The sequence below is a fragment of the Camelina sativa genome, chromosome 7 (genome assembly GCF_000633955.1).
Source record: "Camelina sativa cultivar DH55 chromosome 7, Cs, whole genome shotgun sequence".
Lineage (NCBI taxonomy): Eukaryota > Viridiplantae > Streptophyta > Magnoliopsida > Brassicales > Brassicaceae > Camelina > Camelina sativa.
This window is the reverse complement of record NC_025691.1, coordinates 3,557,806-3,577,755: the sequence shown is the minus strand read 5'-3', so window position 1 is coordinate 3,577,755 and position 19,950 is coordinate 3,557,806. Positions and strand designations below refer to the sequence as shown.

The 19,950-nt window shown below is 33.7% G+C and overlaps 3 protein-coding genes across 4 annotated transcripts in view; all 3 read left to right on the top strand.

Moving 5' to 3' along the window:
* LOC104700158 (probable tyrosine-protein phosphatase At1g05000) lies at positions 1,683-5,726 on the top strand. The gene is made up of 6 exons (XM_010415621.2): positions 1,683-2,177; positions 2,286-2,385; positions 2,563-2,658; positions 4,403-4,460; positions 5,075-5,118; positions 5,216-5,726. Exons 1-6 carry the CDS (start codon positions 1,882-1,884, stop codon positions 5,399-5,401), a joined length of 780 nt encoding a protein of 259 aa, XP_010413923.1. The 5' UTR covers positions 1,683-1,881; the 3' UTR covers positions 5,402-5,726.
* LOC104700157 lies at positions 6,024-8,404 on the top strand. Of its 2 annotated transcripts, XR_002032673.1 has the most exons (6): positions 6,024-6,249; positions 6,343-6,493; positions 6,841-6,924; positions 7,257-7,368; positions 7,691-7,936; positions 8,031-8,404. XR_002032673.1 is itself a non-coding variant. In XM_019227422.1 (5 exons), the coding sequence occupies exons 2-5, from the start codon at positions 6,352-6,354 to the stop codon at positions 8,057-8,059; spliced, it is 501 nt and encodes a 166-aa protein (XP_019082967.1). In that variant the 5' UTR covers positions 6,024-6,249; positions 6,343-6,351; the 3' UTR covers positions 8,060-8,401. The 2 variants fall into 2 exon arrangements, 1 of the variants encoding a protein (XP_019082967.1); XM_019227422.1 differs by lacking the exon at positions 7,257-7,368 and having other exon boundaries at positions 8,031-8,401.
* LOC104704246 (vesicle-associated membrane protein 711-like) overlaps positions 12,856-19,950 on the top strand; it is a 12,325-nt gene continuing 5,230 nt past the window's right edge. Inside the window, exon 1 of the mRNA XM_019226981.1 lies at positions 12,856-12,906. Within this exon, the coding sequence (XP_019082526.1) occupies positions 12,856-12,906 (51 nt within the window). The remainder of the gene's footprint in view (positions 12,907-19,950) is intronic.

Below are 19,950 nucleotides of genomic sequence, written 5' to 3'. Positions count from 1 at the left end.
TTGGAAACCTCTATTAATATTGTATACTAAAATTTGGAGATCTTCATTTTTAACTCCAAAATATAATAGGGTTGAAAAAAAACTCATTTGCAAAATGAAGTTACTCTATTTTTTTTAAAAAAGGAAAAATATGTTGGAAATACTCTCAAGGTTTGAATGGTGACAGCGGTTATGGCGGACAAATCCGTCGGCAGACTAAACCACTTTTTATTTACCATTCACAAATTTAGTCCGCAGCAGTGCGGTCCAAAAAATACAGAAAGAAAACCGATGTGGACCAACTGCGGACTATTTTTGTGTGCAAATAAAACTGGTCCGCTACGGTCTGCTGTCCGCCCTATTTTTGGGACGGATTAAAACGCTGACAAATTTGGTCGCACCAACCGCAGTCACCATTCAAACCCTAAGAGTGTGAATGGTAACTGCGGTCAGGGCGGCCAAATCTGTATGCGGTCTGGACTGTTTTATTTTTAAGGCGGATAACAAATTGTTGCGGACAAGCTTTTTTTGTATGCAAAAACAGTCCGTAATTGGTCCGCTGCGATTTTATTTCTGTTTTTTTAGACCACACCATTGCAGACAACAACGTTTGAAATGATAAATAAAAACGATCTAATGCACGTATAGATTTGTCCCATGCAACCATTCACACGCTAAGCTTATCTTCATCCATAATCTCTCACAAAAGATTTCACTTTTCACTAATATAAATAATACTAAAGTAACAGAGATTGAAAAACGGTTCTCAATTGAGATTCGATGAGAAACGTTACTTAACACATGTCATTATAGCCGGTTTATGTTCTTTTTATAATTTAATCTTCCATAGAGATGTTCTAATAGAACTTATCTAGATACGCCCGCATACTATTCACCTACTCAAAAAGTTATAAACTTAATATCATCATAAGCTACAATATAATTTTGAAAATGGAAATATATATTTTTAGAAAGTGGTACTTTCCCATATTTTTTAACATGAAAATGTATAACAACCACATTAATAATTTAAAGCACCTATTTACATCTTACAAAAATTATTATTGTAAACAAAATATTTTTGCGTAATATTTTGTATTAGTTTCGTTATTGTATTACAGTTTTGGTAACAAATGTGTATATTGCATGTTATTGACATAAAATATCTAAAAAACATGTTTGACTGATGAGATACAACTATGAAAAAACATTAATTCTTATCTGATGTATTTTTATTTGTTTATTACAATCTAACATACATTTATTTAATTTAATTACAAACCACGATAATTAAATGTTTAAATCTAATCGGATCATATTCATATAACACGATATGCTGTAATATCCAAAGTAGATTGCAATGAAAGAAGAAGAAAAAAAAACTTATAGTTTGTTATTTGTCACACCAAATTGAATATTTTTTTGGGTTGAAAAAGATTTGTGGTTTTCCGAATTAGCTTATTTCTATTTTTGTATTTTTATACGTATCCTCATACGCCGATCCACCACTATGGCTTTCCTTCAATTTAATAAAGTCGTATTTTCACTTTCACTATTAATTTTTCCAAATAAAAATAAGAATTTAATTGGTGCATTAATTATTTTAGAAAACATACTAATTGATTGAAAACGCAAGTCTCGTTCATCTCCTCCAAATATTCTTTTCTTTCTCTTTATTTTTCTCTATCCATATTTCTCTAAAAGTCCAACAGCGACAACATAAAAGTTTCTCTCTCTACAATGGCGTGTCTATATAAAGCAAGGTCGTCGATTCATAACGACCATCTCCATTACTTCTCCATAACCTTACAAGAAACTAAAACAGGATAAGATCTTCAGATTCAACACTCCAAGAAATCTCCCAATCGAACTAGCTAGTTTAGATTCTTTCTTAGCTCGAGGATGAAACTTATTGAGAAGTCGATGAACAAGACCAAGTTTATGACTATGGAAGAGGAGGAGGAAGACAGAGGTGAGGGTTTCCACAAGATCGAGGTAGCTATGGTTGACCGGAGCAACTTATCTCCGCCGCCAGCTGCTGGTGCTACTGCTACTGCTACTGCACCATTGCGTGAGATTTCCGGCGACCTGATTCCACCGTTGAACTTTGCGATGGTCGATAACGGTATCTTCCGGTCTGGTTTCCCGGACACAGCGAACTTCCCCTTCATCAAGAGTCTTGGCCTTCGCTCAATCATGTAAGCTCCCAAGAACTTTGATCAAATTGACTCTTATATTGAAAACGTTGGAATTGTTGATTTTAGGTTTTTGTGTGTTTGTTTGTGTTATGTGGGAAATGTGTGAAGATCTTTGTGTCCAGAGCCGTATCCGGAGAACAACATGCAGTTCCTCAAATCCAATGGAATTAGTCTTTTCCAGTTTGGCATTGACGGCTCCAAGTCCAAGGTGTGTGTCTTTTTTATTTCATATGCACTCTCTCTGTTCATAAATGTCCATTTCTAATTGCTTCATCACTGTCTTGTTCTGTAATTCTCTTAACTTTGAGGCTTCAAAACATGAATTCATAAAGGGGAGTCTCAAAATTGGAAGTTTCTTATCTATTTGGATATCTTGAATTTGCAGTGTCTGCCCGGATTAGAGAACGAGGTTTGGTTGCATATTTGGGGTTCTAAGCATCACAAAGAGGGTTCCTATACAAATGGAAATTCGAAAACTTCGGTATTATTCTGAATACTATTTCGACTTCTAGTCACGCATTGAATTGCTTAGTATAATGTTGCCTAATTGTTCTTTAAGCATGCATGTCTCTCTAAGTTTCATGTTTCCTTAGGAGTAGTAATTTGCTTAGGTGTGTTATGATTTAGACAAGAAGAATGGCATTTCATGTATGGGATTTTCTTTTTGTCTTGGACTTAACCATTCAAGAGGTTATTCTAATCCATATTTTTATACATGAGACCGCCCAAGAAAAAGCGTACACCATTCTTTAATGCTTTATTGAAGGATGCTTTTCTTGGCTCTGTCCGTTACCATTGACTCCATGGCCCCACTGTTTGTTTGCTTGCCCTTCATCAACTAATACCACTTGGTTCTGTATATAAAAATTTAGATAATATAATGGGCTGCGTCAAAGAAATAAATACTTAGCTGCCTTGCAATTGCATACAAGTATTGTCAGAGATCCACTACTCGAAAGTTTTACTTTCCTTTGTGTTTCTGTTGATACTGTTTTCTTGGTTCATATTAGTTGTGTGTGCACTTTAATGCATGAATGGTATCTTATGTAATCTTAAATTAAATAGGAAAAGTAAAAAGTGTTTCTTTGTGGTTGTACAAGTTGATGTTGAAGTAGAAAATGTACCTAAACTTTTTTTTTTGGGTTTTAGTGGTGAAAACTTTGTGGATAGTGACTTGTCGTCAATGTGTTAATGGTAAAAGTATCCACATATCAACTGGTAGGTATAGTACCTAAATCAAGCTGGAAATAAGTGTGAAAGTGATAGATTGTTCATTTATATGTCAGTTACTGTGGTTAATACCTAACTACATATATGTTGTTGCTTTAGTATGTTTTAGTGGCTCATGTTTGGATGGAATGACTTTTCGTTGAAGGAAATTGTTGGTATATATAAGCTAAGGGAGGTAATAACCAAACTTGAGCGTAGAGCGGTGAACTAGTTACCTTTAACGCCAAATGTATAATCCATAACTTTTGATATTTCAAATTCAGCCATAAGAGAAGCCAACCAAACATGCATGTCACATTAGTTTATCTTTTCTTTGAAAAAGAACATGTTACTTTAGTTGAACAAGAGAGTTTGTACAACTTGTGATGGGGCGGCTAGTTTTATTTTATCTAGATTGCTTTATTATACTCGAAAAGAGAAGACTGAAAGGAAATATAATTGTGCTGATTTGCTGTTGTGGTATTGATCGTTCTCTTTCCCACAAATTCACCCTTGTGTTGTCAATTCTGTTCATGTGAATATATAATAAAATTTTCAACTTTTTTTCTTTTTAGACTAAACATGGTAAAGTGGCTTTTATCTTCTTCTTAGAATGATTTGACGAGAAGTGTTGTGAATATTCCACACTCATATTTTGTTTGTTGTGTCTCTCTAGTTTAAGATCTGCTTATTGGCTGAGATTCTATATGTTGAGTGTGACAACTCTCTAGTCTTCATAGGAAGTCATTTTCCTTTTCATTATTGGGTGCTTCTCATGGCCCTCTTTGATATTGTGTATATTTTTTTGCTGTGCCTAACTTTCAATAATAGGATGATAAAATATACTCCACTGCTCTTTTACTGTATAGTTCTTTTTATCAATTTCGGTCTCTAAGAATGAATATAGTCGACACATTGAACATGTCACATCATAATTTGGATTCTTTTTTTTTTTCTGGTTTGTGAGTTACTAATGACTTGCCAAGGAACTAACAGTGTGATCCTCATTTTTGCAGGAGCCATTTGTAGATATCCTAGATCATAAAATCCGTGAAGCACTTAAAGTCCTTCTTGGTATAAATCATAGAAGCCCTANAAACATGGTAAAGTGGCTTTTATCTTCTTCTTAGAATGATTTGACGAGAAGTGTAATGAATATTCCACACTCATATTTTGTTTGTTGTGTCTCTCTAGTTTAAGATCTGCTTATTGGCTGAGATTCTATATGTTGGGTGTGACAACTCTCTAGTCTTCATAGGAAGTCATTTTCCTTTTCATTATTGGGTGCTTTTCATGGCCCTCTTTGATATTGTGTATATTTTTTTGCTGTGCCTAACTTTCAATAATAGGATGATAAAATATACTCCACAGCTCTTTTACTGTATAGTTCTTTTTATCAATTTCGGTCTCTAAGAATGAATATAGTCGACACATTGAACATGTCAGTATGTCACATCATAATTTGGATTCTTTTTTTTACTGGTTTGTGAGTTACTAATGACTTGCCAAGGAACTAACAGTGTGATCCTCATTTTTGCAGGAGCCATTTGTAGATATCCTAGATCATAAAATCCGTGAAGCACTTAAAGTCCTTCTTGGTATAAATCATAGAAGCCCTAATAGAAACTTATGTCTAGCTTATGTGTTTAAATCTTCTAATCTTGTCTTTTTTTTTTTTTAATCCGTAGATGAGAAGAACCATCCACTTTTGATTCATTGCAAACGAGGCAAGGTATGTAAAAAATTGTAAATATGAAAAAGCTAAATCCTCTTAGTCGATGAGTTTCATTTCTTTGTTTTGACACAAGACATGGCTATGATCATTGCAGCATAGAACCGGGTGTCTTGTTGGATGCATGAGGAAACTCCAGAAATGGTGCTTGACATCGATATTTGACGAGTATCAGCGATTTGCAGCGGCTAAAGCTAGAGTTTCGGATCAAAGGTTCATGGAGTTGTTCGACGTTTCAAACTTGAAGCACATTCCGATGTCATTCTCTTGCACCAGTAGGTAAAATGAAAAACGTGAAGTTTATCTGATCAATCGATCAGTCCCTTGTTTTTCTCTACATAGTTGAATAACAAAAGGAGAGGAGAGATTATGAGTTAACCAGAGGAATCATCATATATATATATGTATATATATTCTTCTGGTTTTTGTTTTCTTTTCTTTTTCTCCTGAATTATATATAGATATTAAGAAAATAACAATAATAATTGGAAGAAGAAGAAGAAGAATATATTCCTTTTCTTGTGATTCTTTTGTAAGCTAATAATAATGTAATCGATGTATCTTATGTTCTCGAGACAGTGTAATCATTTAGCTAGATAAATAATTATATAGACATTTATATTTATATAAACAGAAATGTCCACTATATATAGGGAAATTACCTATAATATTACATAAAAGTTGCCTTATTACTATAACAGTACGTTTCAAATCCTTCTTACTAAAACACTACAAAAAAAATTACTATAACAGTACGTTTCAGATCCTTCGTACTAAAACACTACAAAAAAAAGTTTATACATTACTTATAACCCAGTCTAATTTTGTTTATTTACGATGCATGCCATTTATAATTAAATTTGGTTGGAATAAAACACAAAATTAATTCTTTCTAATTGCTTCATCTTCCTCGACAAAATCATATTCTTGTTGGAGATGAGTGTCTTCTACATCTGCGGGAGAAGATGTAGCTATACCCATGAGAGCCTACCTAAAGCATCGTTTTTTAGTCTTAAAGAACTATGAAATTACTGCTGAGGTTTTAAGGTTTCTTATCTTCCTCCGCCAGATTCTTTTCTTGCGAAGATGAGCAACGACAAGACAGCATGAACATGGCCAATCTCACCGCCGGTAACATATTTTATTCTAGACCGAGGCCTTGGGTGGGTTCTCTTTTTTTTGTTTTCTTGATTTATTGAAAAAGCTTTTTTTTTTTTTTGCTAGAACGAAGCCATGGCAGGAGTTGGACCTATAACTCAGGATTGGGAGCCCGTTGTTATCCGTAAGAAAGCCCCTAACTCCGCCGCCAAGCGTGACGAGAAAACTGTCAACGCCGCTCGTCGATCCGGCGCCGATATCGAGACCGTCAGAAAATGTTCGATTCTTCTTCTTTTTTTTCTTTCTTAATTGATTGTCTTTGTTCTGGTTTGATCCTATCTTAGAGCATTCTTAGGTCTCTCTCTAGATTATTTCCTTGATTGAGCTTCAATAGATGTAACTTAGCTTTCAACGCCTTGGGGTTATTGTGATTTTCAATTGAAATTTCCGATGTTTTTGTATTGCTGATTTGATTGTTGTTCATATTAGTTCGATAGCTTAACTACTTCTTCTGGTTTGATTTTGGTTCTTGAGTCTTTGTTGTTGTTGTTTCTATGTGCAATTTCCAGTTATGGCTTCCATCTGACATTTGATTTTGTGTGTGTGTGTGTTGTTTGGATTTAGTCAATGCTGGAACCAACAAGGCTGCATCAAGTGGCACATCTCTCAACACCAAAAGGCTTGATGATGACACTGAGAACCTTACTCGTAAGTCTTATCTTTAATCACTTGCTTTACTTATGGTGAATTGATTTTCCTAATGGCTGTAAAGATTAGATAGTGGTAGTCTCAGGCTCTGTAATCTGGGAAAATGAGGTTCTATGTTTGTCCTGGAATCATAAGAGTTTAGTTCTTCTGTTGTATTACCTGAGTTTTAGCTATGAGGAACCTTTTATGTATTGATATTTTATCTTGATGATAGAGCTTCATATATTGATTATGCAATTGTGAAATCCAGATTAACGTGTGCCAACTGAGCTAAAGAAAGCCATTATGCAAGCTCGAACAGATAAAAGCTAACCCAGTCCCAACTTGCTCAGGTATTTTATTCTTCCCTCTTGTTAATGCTCTATCAACGTGTGCCAACTGAGCTAATGAACGTGTGCCAACTGAGATAACCCAGTAATCTCCGGGCTTGTTCATGCTCTTAAGGTGAGTTTTTTTTTTAATTCACGATATGATTTGGGTGTTATGAGTCTTGTGACTATATGGATATTGGGTTTTAGGGATTGATTTGATTATAAGAGAACTTTGGTTTTATAGGGATTGTCTCTGCTTCTTAGTTTGATTGGTTTGTAAAGTTTTGTGATTTCTTCCAGCAACTTGGAACTGGTGAGTCGACGAGTTTATCAATTGTGAAAGAGGTTTTGCTCAAACATGATAGGAATTAGTTTCTGATAAAAATTGTTTCTAGAGGAACACGAGTTCTGACATTTTCTCATCATTTCTTTTGATTTATTTTTTTATTGCATAGTTTATGAGACGTGTAGACTGGGAACCCATTTGCCACAGAGCCTGGGAAATCAAATGGGTGGAATGGGTGGAATAACACATTGCTTCTGGGATAACACATTGCTTCTGGGATCTCAGCGATTATTTTCTGTCTTTGTCGAATGGGTGGAATGTGTGAGTAGCTATCTGAAGTCTTTATCAAAAGCGTTGAAAGGCCTAAAGCTTGCGTTACACAAACCAGAAAGAAGGCTCAGGGAGTCCTTGTATGGTAAGTATAAGTTGAGAAATACATATGTTAATTGAGATTAGTATACTTCTACCAAGTGTAGCTGTTGATACTTGTTGCCTTCTATTTCTTATAGGTAGTGTACATAGTATGTCCATTTCCTGAACCTTCAACAGTTTTAAGGCGATTGTTGAATCGTCTATAGCACTTGGATCAGTAATACAGTCAGATAGAGACAGGAGATCGATACTTAACAGTCATGTTGCAAGGGCGTTTGGTAGTTCTGCTGCTGTTGACGAAACATCAATATCTCACATTCTGTCATCCTCCCCTGACAATGGATCTTATAAACCCAGGGATTTTATCATTACACGCATTGGGAATTTTTTCGAGCTTGAATACCTAGGTAAATTGTTTTCTTTTATACCTCTCTTTGACCCTTACATTCTGTTCTTAATCTGATATTTCATCCCTCTCTTATTTCAATTGCGCCTGGGAATAGAATTCTCTAGTATTGTATGTGATACAAATTAACTCACAATCGCACAATCAACCAAGAAATCACCAAACAATCGATTGAGTATTCATAAAACACTAATCGATAAGCCAGCTCCCAGATTGGGAGAAACCCAGCAAATATTTTTAGAGAGTTTTACAATTTTTTGATAAGATTCAATGATGATAGCAAAATGAAAACAATCACATGGTTTTTATGTTTCCTCCAACGGCTCCTTAGCCGCTTAATCCACACCCTCCACGTGTACCGCTTGAGATAAGCCGACTCCATTTGATTCCTTCTCACGTGCCACTCCACACATATGGTTATGTATTAGTATGGTACATAACCTTGGTATTTTTTTCTTGCTACTGATATAACAGAGTAGCAAAAGGCAATTTATTCAGCTGGAGGTCCTGAGATTAAAAAGTGGCCTATTCAACTTCGACATTCTGCGCCTTCTGGAATAGCCTCCAATAGCAACGGATCTTCCTTGCAACAGCAGGATCTGAGTCTAATTCAAGAGAGAGCCTCATCAACTAGCACACTCTACAGCTCTCATTCAAAACCATCGAGCTTTGTGAAAGGCAGTATGGGGCAATCTGCTGGAAGAAAGCACATAATGGGTGGGCAAACCATTTCTGGTACTCCAAGGGGATTGTTTCAGTGGGTTCACAACATCAGTTTTGCTGCTTTACTGCTTTACTGCTTTTCTTCCACATATGGCATTTGTTTTAGTTGTTTGGTTAGCTTTGTTTGGTTATTTCGGGTTCCTCCTCTTGGAGTGTAAAACTTTTAATTATTTAATCAATTTCAGTTTGCCCAAAAAAAAAAAAAATTGAGTCTTTGGTTTCCTGAGCAATCAACACTGACGAAGAAATTAAGAGTGTTTATATCTGAAAATTTGGCTCTTTGGTTTTTAACGAAACCTATGATCTTTATAAGTTGAATTTTGAGCTCTAAGATTTGTTTGGTTGTAGTTAATAGAATTTTAGGGTGAAGGTGAGGTTTTATGTACAACTAGATCACTTAGGTACAACTGAGAAAATTTTAGTATAATTTGAACTACTTGGTGCAACTGTACTAGAACTATTAAAATAAATTTAAATATGGATCATGTGAAAACGAATAAAAAATAAACTTTTGGTGGCGGAATATTTATTTAAAATCATCACAAGTGTGGTAAAATGAACCAAAGACAACATGATATTAGTAAAAATTTATTTGGTATACACATAATTATACATAGTTGTCCAGTTGTACTCTCATATTCATAGTTGAACTTTTACATTTTTTTCGTATTTCCAATTGGACTATAATATAAATTATTAATTAGCAGTTGGCCACAAGATTTATCACTATTAATTTAGCATATACAAGGTTTTCATAACACAATGTTCATAAAAACTTGGGTTTCACCTCTTTTGCTTCATTTGAGGTGATCACTTATTAAGTCTTCCTTATACTATAAAGAGTGTTTTATGTGAAAACGATAGTATATAAAAATTCTTGTATTGTTGATTAAACATGGTTCTTTAATAGTTCAATATGCAAAGAAATTCTTATAAACCTTAATTATCATTTTCATATTTTAAATATAAATGCAAATCTAAATATATATTTAGTTGTACCTAGTTGAACTGAGTATTATATATTTATGTTATCTAAATATTACCCTCTATAGTTAAAATGTAATTTTGTATGGTTATTGNTAACACAATGTTCATAAAAACTTGGGTTTCACCTCTTTTGCTTCATTTGAGGTGATCACTTATTAAGTCTTCCTTATACTATAAAGAGTGTTTTATGTGAAAACGATAGTATATAAAAATTCTTGTATTGTTGATTAAACATGGTTCTTTAATAGTTCAATATGCAAAGAAATTCTTATAAACCTTAATTATCATTTTCATATTTTAAATATAAATGCAAATCTAAATATATATTTAGTTGTACCTAGTTGAACTGAGTAATACAATTCGACAAATACTATTTATGTTATCTAAATATTACCCTCTATAGTTAAAATGTAATTTTGTGTGGTTATTATTCATTACCTCTCGGAAATATAATAAATAAATAAACAATTACGAATTACATAAGTTGTTCTAGTAACATTTCTTACTTGTTCTAGTAACATTTCTTACTTGTTCTAGTAACATCTCTTACTTGTTCCATTTCCGGTGAACAACAACGATAATATTAGCTAGGGTTCTAGAAGAAGATATGTTGAAGATGATTACAAAATTACAATAATATCTTTCATTAAAACGGATTTATGGACGTACACTAAGCAAAAGAATGTTATGTACGTACACTAATCTCAAGAACGTTATGTACGTACACCAAACTGCAACATACATTAAATAAAAGAACGTTATGTAAGTACACCCAAACTGCAACATGCATAGTTAGATTTTTGACACCTCTATAACTATGTTCAACAGTGGATTTGACACTTCTATAACTATGCTCAACGGTGAGTTTATTTGTAATTGTGAGAATATGGTGAGAGAATGTGTAGTTATACATATCTTTATGTGTGATTGTTTCACTTATCTCCCTAATTAGTCTCAAACAAGATTGAATGACATAGTTCGCTTTATGATGATTGCTATCACGTTTCTCACATAAGTACTTGTTTTGAATGTTACATTAAAATAACTTGTGTACGTATATGTTTTGAATGTTTTGTTTGTAAACAATTTGTGTGTTTCATATGTATGTATGCGTTCATATGTACGTACACGTTCGATTTTAATGAACCCGAAATTACCAGAATATCCTCGTCTTCTACCTCTAACATACGACTGAAAACCCTAATTTCCCCTGCCTCACTTTATTTTTTCACGACTTATGTCTATTTTTTTGGTTTCACTTGTGGGGTTTTTACTCAACTATTATAGATTTTCATCTCAACATCTGATTTCTAACTTAAAAACCTATAAAAAGTGAGTTATATAGATCCCCCTATAAGTATATCACAACTCTATACTATCTTTGCTTGATCAAACAAATTTGTATTATTCTGGTAAGACTTTACAACTGTCAAAAATGCCTACTTAATCTACCACAAAATAAAAGTCTACCAGTACACTACTAAAACTATTTCAAAAACAAAGAAAGTATACCAAAAATATCTGTTAAGGACTAAGTCTGTCACATATATCTGTCGCAACGGGCCATTAATCTACCATAAATATCTTCCCTACTTTTTAAGTCTATCGATCTACCCGCTGAAAACATAAGTCTATCATCAAAGACAGTTTCTCTACCAACTTAATCTAACGCAATCATATATCTATCTAATTAATCTACCTTAACCATAAGTGTACAAACACTACAACTAAGTATACCAAGTAAATCTAACGTACCCCTTCAATCTGCCACCTTAATATACCAACTATAACTACCAACTTTATGTACCAAAAAAATATACCGTCAAAGAACTGGTAGACTTTCTCCCAGTTCCCAATATTTTTTATTTTCCACTAATGGCATTAGCCGTAATTGCGTTTTTTCTCAATACTAATTTCAAAGATATAGTAAGTACATAATTTATTCTAGTAATTACCAACAATTGTGTGCTATTTTTGTAATAATGAAGCTTTTATGTAATATTATAGTAACTCTCCCCTATATATATTCGGAAGAAAGTCTAAAACCATGCCATTTGTAATCATGTGCTCATCCTTCTTCTTTCTCTGTTGCAAACCACCGAATCTTTGTTTTTGAAAGTGATATTATCGTTTCTTTTTAGGTCAAAAACACACTTCAATCAAAAGTTAAAACGAATACACTATTTGTATTATCTATCCAAGTATCGAACAAAGTCTAAAAGTTAACGAATAACAATCAGTGTATAAATTTTCTTTGGGATGAACTAAACAAGTAACAATAATTCAAAACAGAACTAAGTTGTCCGAACGAACGAGATAAGACAAACAAACAATTAGTTTTTTTTTTTAATACGAGATCTTATTCATCATCAGTATCCTCATCATCATGATGATAACATGAAGGCTATCACTTGCCTAAACTGAATATTAAGACTAACTGGTTTCGTAGACCAATGACACGTATACGAGTACCAAACCTCACCTCGATGAGTAACATCCGAGTTAATCCGAGTCCACTCATTCTGTTCACCGTTTCCGACAGGCCACATGAGGTTAACGTGAGTCACGATACAAGTCTGTTCAGCTACTTCTTCAATCCCGGAATACTCGCAGTGTTTGAAAATCACAGCCATTGCATCTGGTAATGGACGGCGAGGATGAAATCTCGATGTAGGGAACGGTTCGATCTCGTCGTCGGTTGGGTAAAGAAAGTTCCGATTAGCTTCGCTGACTGAACACCTATCACGGCGACGGAACCGAGCCCGGTGTGAAGAATTTGAGCTCAAGGGAACAGACTCGTTGTCGTTGAAGTAGCTGGAGTAGTTTTGCATAACGTTCGATGCGAAATGGAACCAATTGGTTTGAGAGTCACCAAATTGGTTCTTGAAACCGTGGAGGTTCTTGATCGAGGTGAAAGGAGCCTCGACGGCTGAGACGTTGTCACGTGTGAATCCGGCCGGTGCCGGAGAAGACAGCGAGCTCCAGAAGGCACGAGCGGTTGTGGATTGTTGACGCGTGGCGTACAGTGAACCGCAGAGTTGTGAACCGATCCGGTTTAGTTTGTTGTACTCGTTAGTGTTTTGAGAGAAGACGTTACTATACCATCGGAAGGTGTCATCATCGTTGGTGGAGAAGTGGTAAAGCTGATCGCACCAAGTCGCCTTGGTCCAGTGATAAAGGGAGAAAAGTCTCGCCAACTGGGTTCGAGTAGCATTGGCCACCGAAATTCGAAATTAAGATAGTTTCCCACGGTTTCAGAAAATTAGTCTTTTTGGGAAAAAAAAAACATGGCATTGTAGTCGGCGGAGTGATTGACTAGTCGGTGAACTCACACCACGACGAATATATATATGGGCTTGTTAATCACTTCATTAAGCTAATTGGACTTGTGTTGGGCTTGTCACGTAGATGGTTCAATAATCTTGATTAGCTAAATTTGGATACATTTACTTTTTTTTTTTTAATCTGATTTGTAATAACAAAAATAATTGATTGTTATACCAAGAAGTTTAGAGAATTGTTCTCATGTGTTATTATTCTATAAAATATAACATATATATTGTATTACAACATTAGGGTTTTTGGTTGTACGCTAAGTCTATTAATGGACCAATAATGGGCATCCACATAATACAATATATTCATAACACTCCCCCTTGGATGACCATTATAAAAATGTAGTCCCAAATGCGCATATGAGATGCTGCCCCGTTAAAAACCTTACCAGGAAAACCGAGTGGGAAAACCATGGTTAAGAGAAAAAGAGTGCAGCGCGTTTTTACTCCCCCTTTTGAGTACATCACTTGAAATCTTCAAAATGACGCAATTCAATATGATGAACTAACTCCTTGAAAGTAGTGGCTTGAAGCGTCTTGGTAAATGCGTGCTCCAAATCTTCACTTGAACTATAGTACACGTGCATCGCCATTCTTCAATTGGTAATGGACCTCGCAAATGACTCATCTTTGTCATTATCTTCGTCTCTCACAATCTCATCAATGTATGTCAAAGACTTTGAAGATGATAGTCTTTCACCATTGGAATCATAATCTTCCTTTTCAGGTGTTTATCTTTCGCGTGTTCTTTTGTTGTCTCGTTAAAAACCTTTCATGGAAAAACCCAATAGGATAAAAACCATGATAAGGGAAAAAGAGTACAACCACGCTTATGATCATATTTCTCCCCCTGAAAGCATCATCTTCAGGTTATGTATTATGATCATATATATCAACTTTCCTGAACTGTTATAAACAACGCTTTCAGGTACAAACTCATATGATCATCATATATTCTATTGGGTCATTGAACTTCAAGTTATTTGAACCCCTTTCATATAGAAGATCTATTTGAACTTAAGCCCAAATATTCTATTAGATACAATCTTCCAAACAATCTTATACATAAGAGTTATTCATAATCTCCTTGTAAAACTTTCTCTTTCTGCTCTTCTTATTAGTATGGTACTACAAGACCATTTTTCTATGTAAGATAATGTAAGCATCTTGAGGTAACATCTCATTCATCATATGTCAAATCTATAACCTCAAGAAATTTCATGAAAGATCTGATATTATACGATCCAGTTTCTCCATCTTTCAGGAGTAATATTTCATCATTGATCATTTGCGCTTACCAAATTTCATATGTGAAATCTCTACCGGAGATCAGATAACAAGAACCACTTGTAAGTGGTAAAAAGACAAGAGACACACATAATTTTTCTTTTAACGAGGTTCAGCAAAGGTCTATGTCCTCAAACTTTCTTGAAAATATTTCTTGAACACAATTACAGTCATTGTTCAATATCGGATTTACACAACTCTAAGATCCTATCTTAGCTTGTTCCCGATTTATTTTCAAACCACTATGAGATACCTAAGATGAACAACAATGATCTACACAAATGATTTTCTCATAAAGACATACTCTCACCCTTTTCTCTCAAAAGATGTCAAAAGTTTACAAAACTTTTTCTCGAGAACTATAAAATATTGCTTCTAGCAATATGATCACTTTAAAGGAAACTTCTGACAGTTTGAAAACCTTCTCACTAGACTGAATCAAGTCTTACTCTTATTTTCAAACTCTTAAGGGATCTAAATTAGTTGCTTCTACCAAATGAGAGTACATCTCTCATAAGTATTTTCTGAGAATCATTGTACTACTACACGTACTGAATTTCTCATACAGATTCACTTATGTTCCACTCATTTTACTCTTTCAAGTGTAAGGACTATAGGTCCAAATATTATCTCTTCAAGAGATTTGAACTATTTCATAGCTATTTCTTTTAATGATTAAACCAATCATTCTTTGTGTACACTTTTCAATAAAACTTTTTCTATTGACCGCGGTTTATGATCCTCGATTTTTATCCATAACATCATCAACTGCAACACTGCATGCAAACATATTTACGACGTCGATTTGCTTTTTGGTTCCTTTTCATTCTAGACATGACTCAACTTGTTGAGGTTTCCTTTCATTATGATTCTCAGGTACCTGAATCTCTTTCTTACTCATGTCTACATCTCTTCTAGAGATTTTTCATAACTCTTTGCTTTCTCGGTGCCATATTAATTTATGTTCCTTTTTCTTTTCCGAGAATTCTTATATTTGGAACCCTAAGTCTATCACACTTCATGTTATCCTTAGACTTAATAGCAATTGATCTTATCCTTCTAGGATATTAATTTCAATTGGAGCACAGTTGGTATATGTGACTTTGTCATTCAATCATGGTCAGAGAATGGCTCTTGCATGCTTTTAGCATCTTTGCAAACTTTGCCAATAAATTATCTTTTGAAATTATTGCGCACATTTCTCAGTACGAGGATCAAGATAATTTCTTCCATTATATTTCTTTACCAGCTGTTTATTTTCTCCCCCTCATGTTGGAAAGACTAACTCACTAAAACAGTCTCTGCATCTCGAGACTCAAATTCTCGAGATATTCAATCTTTAAAAGAGATTCATATCCAACATATTTCCAACATTCTTTCAAATTCCATCTTATATAACTGTGGTGGAGCAACGCAACATGTATAATGCATTTAGATGGAATATATCTGGTTTTTGACCCAAACCAATTACAGTGGGGAGTACTCATGATAATTCGTTGGCCCGATGCGAACTTATTGACATATAGAGTCATTTATGTCAATTACATAACTTGGTTTCACCACCATTGTCAATTAACCAAATACTCTCACAAACTCGAGATTGCATGATCATAACAAACATATATAGTGGATGATCAGTCCACAATATCTCTTTGTATACGTACCAGAAAATTGACACTATCCAAATTCATGGGGTCGGTGAAAGCCATATAATCGGCTTGCTTTGTAAAGCAGCACACATAAGAAATCACTAGGAAAACTCTTAAGGTTCTCTAATGAATCTTTTCAGAAATTTCCGATTATTCTTTCGCATCACTACTGAACCGGAATGGCTTAACCGGTCATGCCAAACTGTGAGATTTTCACAAAGCATTTCATCTTCTAGATAATGCATGTAATCTCTAAAACACTTTTTTGTCTTGGGTAATAATACTTATGATTTCAAAGTATTTTTCTTTCCTTATTGTCTCAACATGATTACTTTTCAAATCCTCAAGATTTGCTCTTTCATATGAGTGATTAAACTCATTTTGGGTGTGAACATAATCTTCTATTTGTTCCATCACCTTTGTATGTGGGATTCATGAATTCTCCCCCTCGAGATAATGACACTTCATGTCTATCAATCTCGATTTGAATTCCACTTTGTAATCAATAACATTCTCAAATTGGGTAATGTATTATATATTAGACTCTTTTAACTTTGAGACTAATTGAGAAATTATAACACATAATTATCAAATTATGTTCCCATAGGCAATAGTATATATACTCTTCAAGAGCGTTCAATACTTTTTCTACTACTTCTTATTATTGTAGTAGAATAGTGGAAATTGTCTCACAGTAACTTCTTTCATCATCATCATATATAGATGAGATAAGTATGTCATGTACTTATTATTCACTTATAGTGGAGATACTAGTCGACTTAACCGCGACCTTATATATATATAATACCCACATTTATAACCACTTTTATAGCAACTTTCTTATCATTGATGTGGCGTTTTTCTTTTTCTTTGCATAAAGTCATATTCAGTTCAATGAATAGACCAAGCCAATAGGATGTGATTTACATCAACATCTCGTAATTTTACACAGTCACAAAAAAAATAAGATTATAATATTTAAAAAAATATATTTTTCACTATATTGTGTCTTACATGACAACAATATTTTGTGACAAGTATACTATATTTTCTCTAATATATTTCCAACAATGATATTATTTTACTATTATATAATATTGGTAATAATTGGAATTAAAATGATTTGTATGTATTCTCTTACAGACTTTTAGTCATTTACTTTCTTTAGATTATGCTAAAGAACTAGTAAAATTTTATGGTCATATATTTGGACTTAAACCTCCTCCTAGAAGTGATGCCAAGAAAATATGATCAATAATCATTATATAGTAATTTGTTACTAAATTTTCAATTTATTCACCAAAAAAGTTTGGAGATATGATTTAAAATATTTCATCATGATATTATATCTAATTTTAATTAGATTTAAATTTGTGATTAAACAAATAAACTAAATCACAAAATATTATAAACAATCATATAAATGAGTGTTAAATATTAAATATCATATCTTTATATTTTTATATATATATATATATATTCTTATTCAAACGTTTTACTTTTCTGTTTTACTAAAGATTTTATTATAAAATCTAAAGAGTTTTACCAAAGAATATAATTATATTATCATAATTATTATATAATAATAAATTATATGTATTAATGTACTATATATAATTGTATTCATTCTCATGAAATAAATACTTATCTCGATGAAAAAATTGAAACCGTGTGCTCCAGTGGTTTCAAAGGGGAAGACGAAGACATCGTAAAAATAGATACGTTGTAGATGGGAAAGATCGAAGATGACAACATCAAGGGATCTAAAACGGAGATCATGCCTCCAAGCAACTAAACCAAAAATAAAAATCAAAATCAAACGTGAATATGATTTTAAAGTAAGACGTTTAATGATAAAGCAACTGAGATCGCATATGAGGAATAAAACATGTATCAATTCGCACTCGAACCACTAGTTTACCAAACCAGCGCTTCATAAAATCAAACAATAAAGCATTAAGCAATATAATTATATTGGGCACTAAAAACTAATCGGTAATCAAACATGACTATATCAAAAACTCGATCAGTTAAGGTGTATACAAGTCAACACTGAAACAATACACAGTATTATATGAGGTGGCCGTGATTGAACAATAATCAATAAACATGTTTGAGACTCAAAAAATATGAGATGGGTTTCTATGACTATCACCAAAACAATTCACGATCATTATAACACTCAGGAATCAACCAACGATTCTCCCATCAATCTCTAACTAATGAAAAAATAATTATTCTATACAAAGTTTAATTTCACTTAAACATTATCGATATGTGAATCAAATAAATAATAAGAAAGCAATAAACATGTGTTGATCTATTATATAACGAAACAAAAGATAATAAAGCATGTTTGAAATTTTGAAACACGAGTATATCTATTGATGTATATATCGATTGACTACTAGATATAACCCAAGGCATGATCGGTAATAATATGTTCATGAATCATGATGCCAATAATTTATCTAATGATAAACAAAACAGATCGTTACGAAAACTTATCTGGTATTAGTGATAGAGACGACGGCGGGGTAATAGAGATGACATCAGCCATGATTTTTTTTTTTTTTTTTCAGTCGGTTAGGATTTCATGTTTGCTTAGTTGGTAGGGTTTAGAGCGTGCTAATAACGTGTTATAACAAAAGGTTTAGGGAATTGTTTTCATGTGTTATTATTCTATCTCATAGGATATAACATATCTATAATGATACAACATTAGGGTTTTTGATTATACACCAAATCTATTAATGAGATAATGGACATCCACATAATACAATATATTCATAACAAAAATTAGTTTTTTTTAGTGGCAAAACTCAAACGCTAGTAGGACGCTCGATTTAGACGTAGAGTCTAGCCGAAAAATCAGATTATGAACAGATCTTTTTCTGAATGTCTCTTCTATTCATGATATATTTGATTCTTGATCGTGTTTCAACACGACTTGTACCTGATGCTTTTGGGGATAAGGTTGAACCTTTAACAACATGAGTTGTACCACTAGACTTACCCATATACCCCAATTGTCATTGCTAGTTTTTTCCAAATAAATTTTAGCTTGAGCTAGTTTTATTTTAGACCTTTGTTCTTATTTGTTGTACCTACAATTAGCCATAATGCTCAGTGTCATGTTTTAGTAGCAATGTATGTTGTGGGGTGATGTGGTCATCAAATATGGATATAAAAGCTTTCCCATCGGTTATATCCATGGGATGTCTTTTAATTTTATAACAATAAAATCAAAAAAAAAAAGAAAAAGTTTTAATTGGTATTAATCAGAGATCTGTGTCTCTGCCCACATCGTTTTAGATACTGGGAGACACTTAACGTGTCAAAAAGTTGATTGTGTGGAACATCCTGTGGCACATGTCCATACACAAAACGGATTAGCTGAATCCTTCATTAAACGTATACAATTAATAGCTCGACCATTGTTAATGAGATCGAAGCTTCCTGTGTCGACTTGGGGACACGCGGTCTTACATGCAGCAGAACTCATACGCATCAGGCCATCTAGTGAACACATATATTCACCATCCCAACTATTATCGGGTCAAGAGCCAGACTTATCCCATCTCAAAACATTTGGTTGTGCCGTTTATACACCCGTTGCTCCACCACAGAGAACTAAGATGGGACCTCAAAGGAGGATGGGAATATATGT

Excerpts from the sequence above, each read along its gene's own strand:
- LOC104700157 (XM_019227422.1), top strand. The coding sequence starts at position 6,352 with ATGGCAGGAGTTGGACCTATAACTCAGGATTGGGAGCCCGTTGTTATC. Across the intron at positions 6,925-7,690 it reads TGACACTGAGAACCTTACTC|TTTATGAGACGTGTAGACTG; the intron begins GTAAGTCTTATC and ends TTTATTGCATAG. Across the intron at positions 7,937-8,030 it reads GCTCAGGGAGTCCTTGTATG|GTAGTGTACATAGTATGTCC; the intron begins GTAAGTATAAGT and ends TATTTCTTATAG.
- LOC104700158 (XM_010415621.2), top strand. The coding sequence starts at position 1,882 with ATGAAACTTATTGAGAAGTCGATGAACAAGACCAAGTTTATGACTATG. Across the intron at positions 2,178-2,285 it reads CTTGGCCTTCGCTCAATCAT|ATCTTTGTGTCCAGAGCCGT; the intron begins GTAAGCTCCCAA and ends AAATGTGTGAAG. Across the intron at positions 5,119-5,215 it reads TTCATTGCAAACGAGGCAAG|CATAGAACCGGGTGTCTTGT; the intron begins GTATGTAAAAAA and ends TGATCATTGCAG.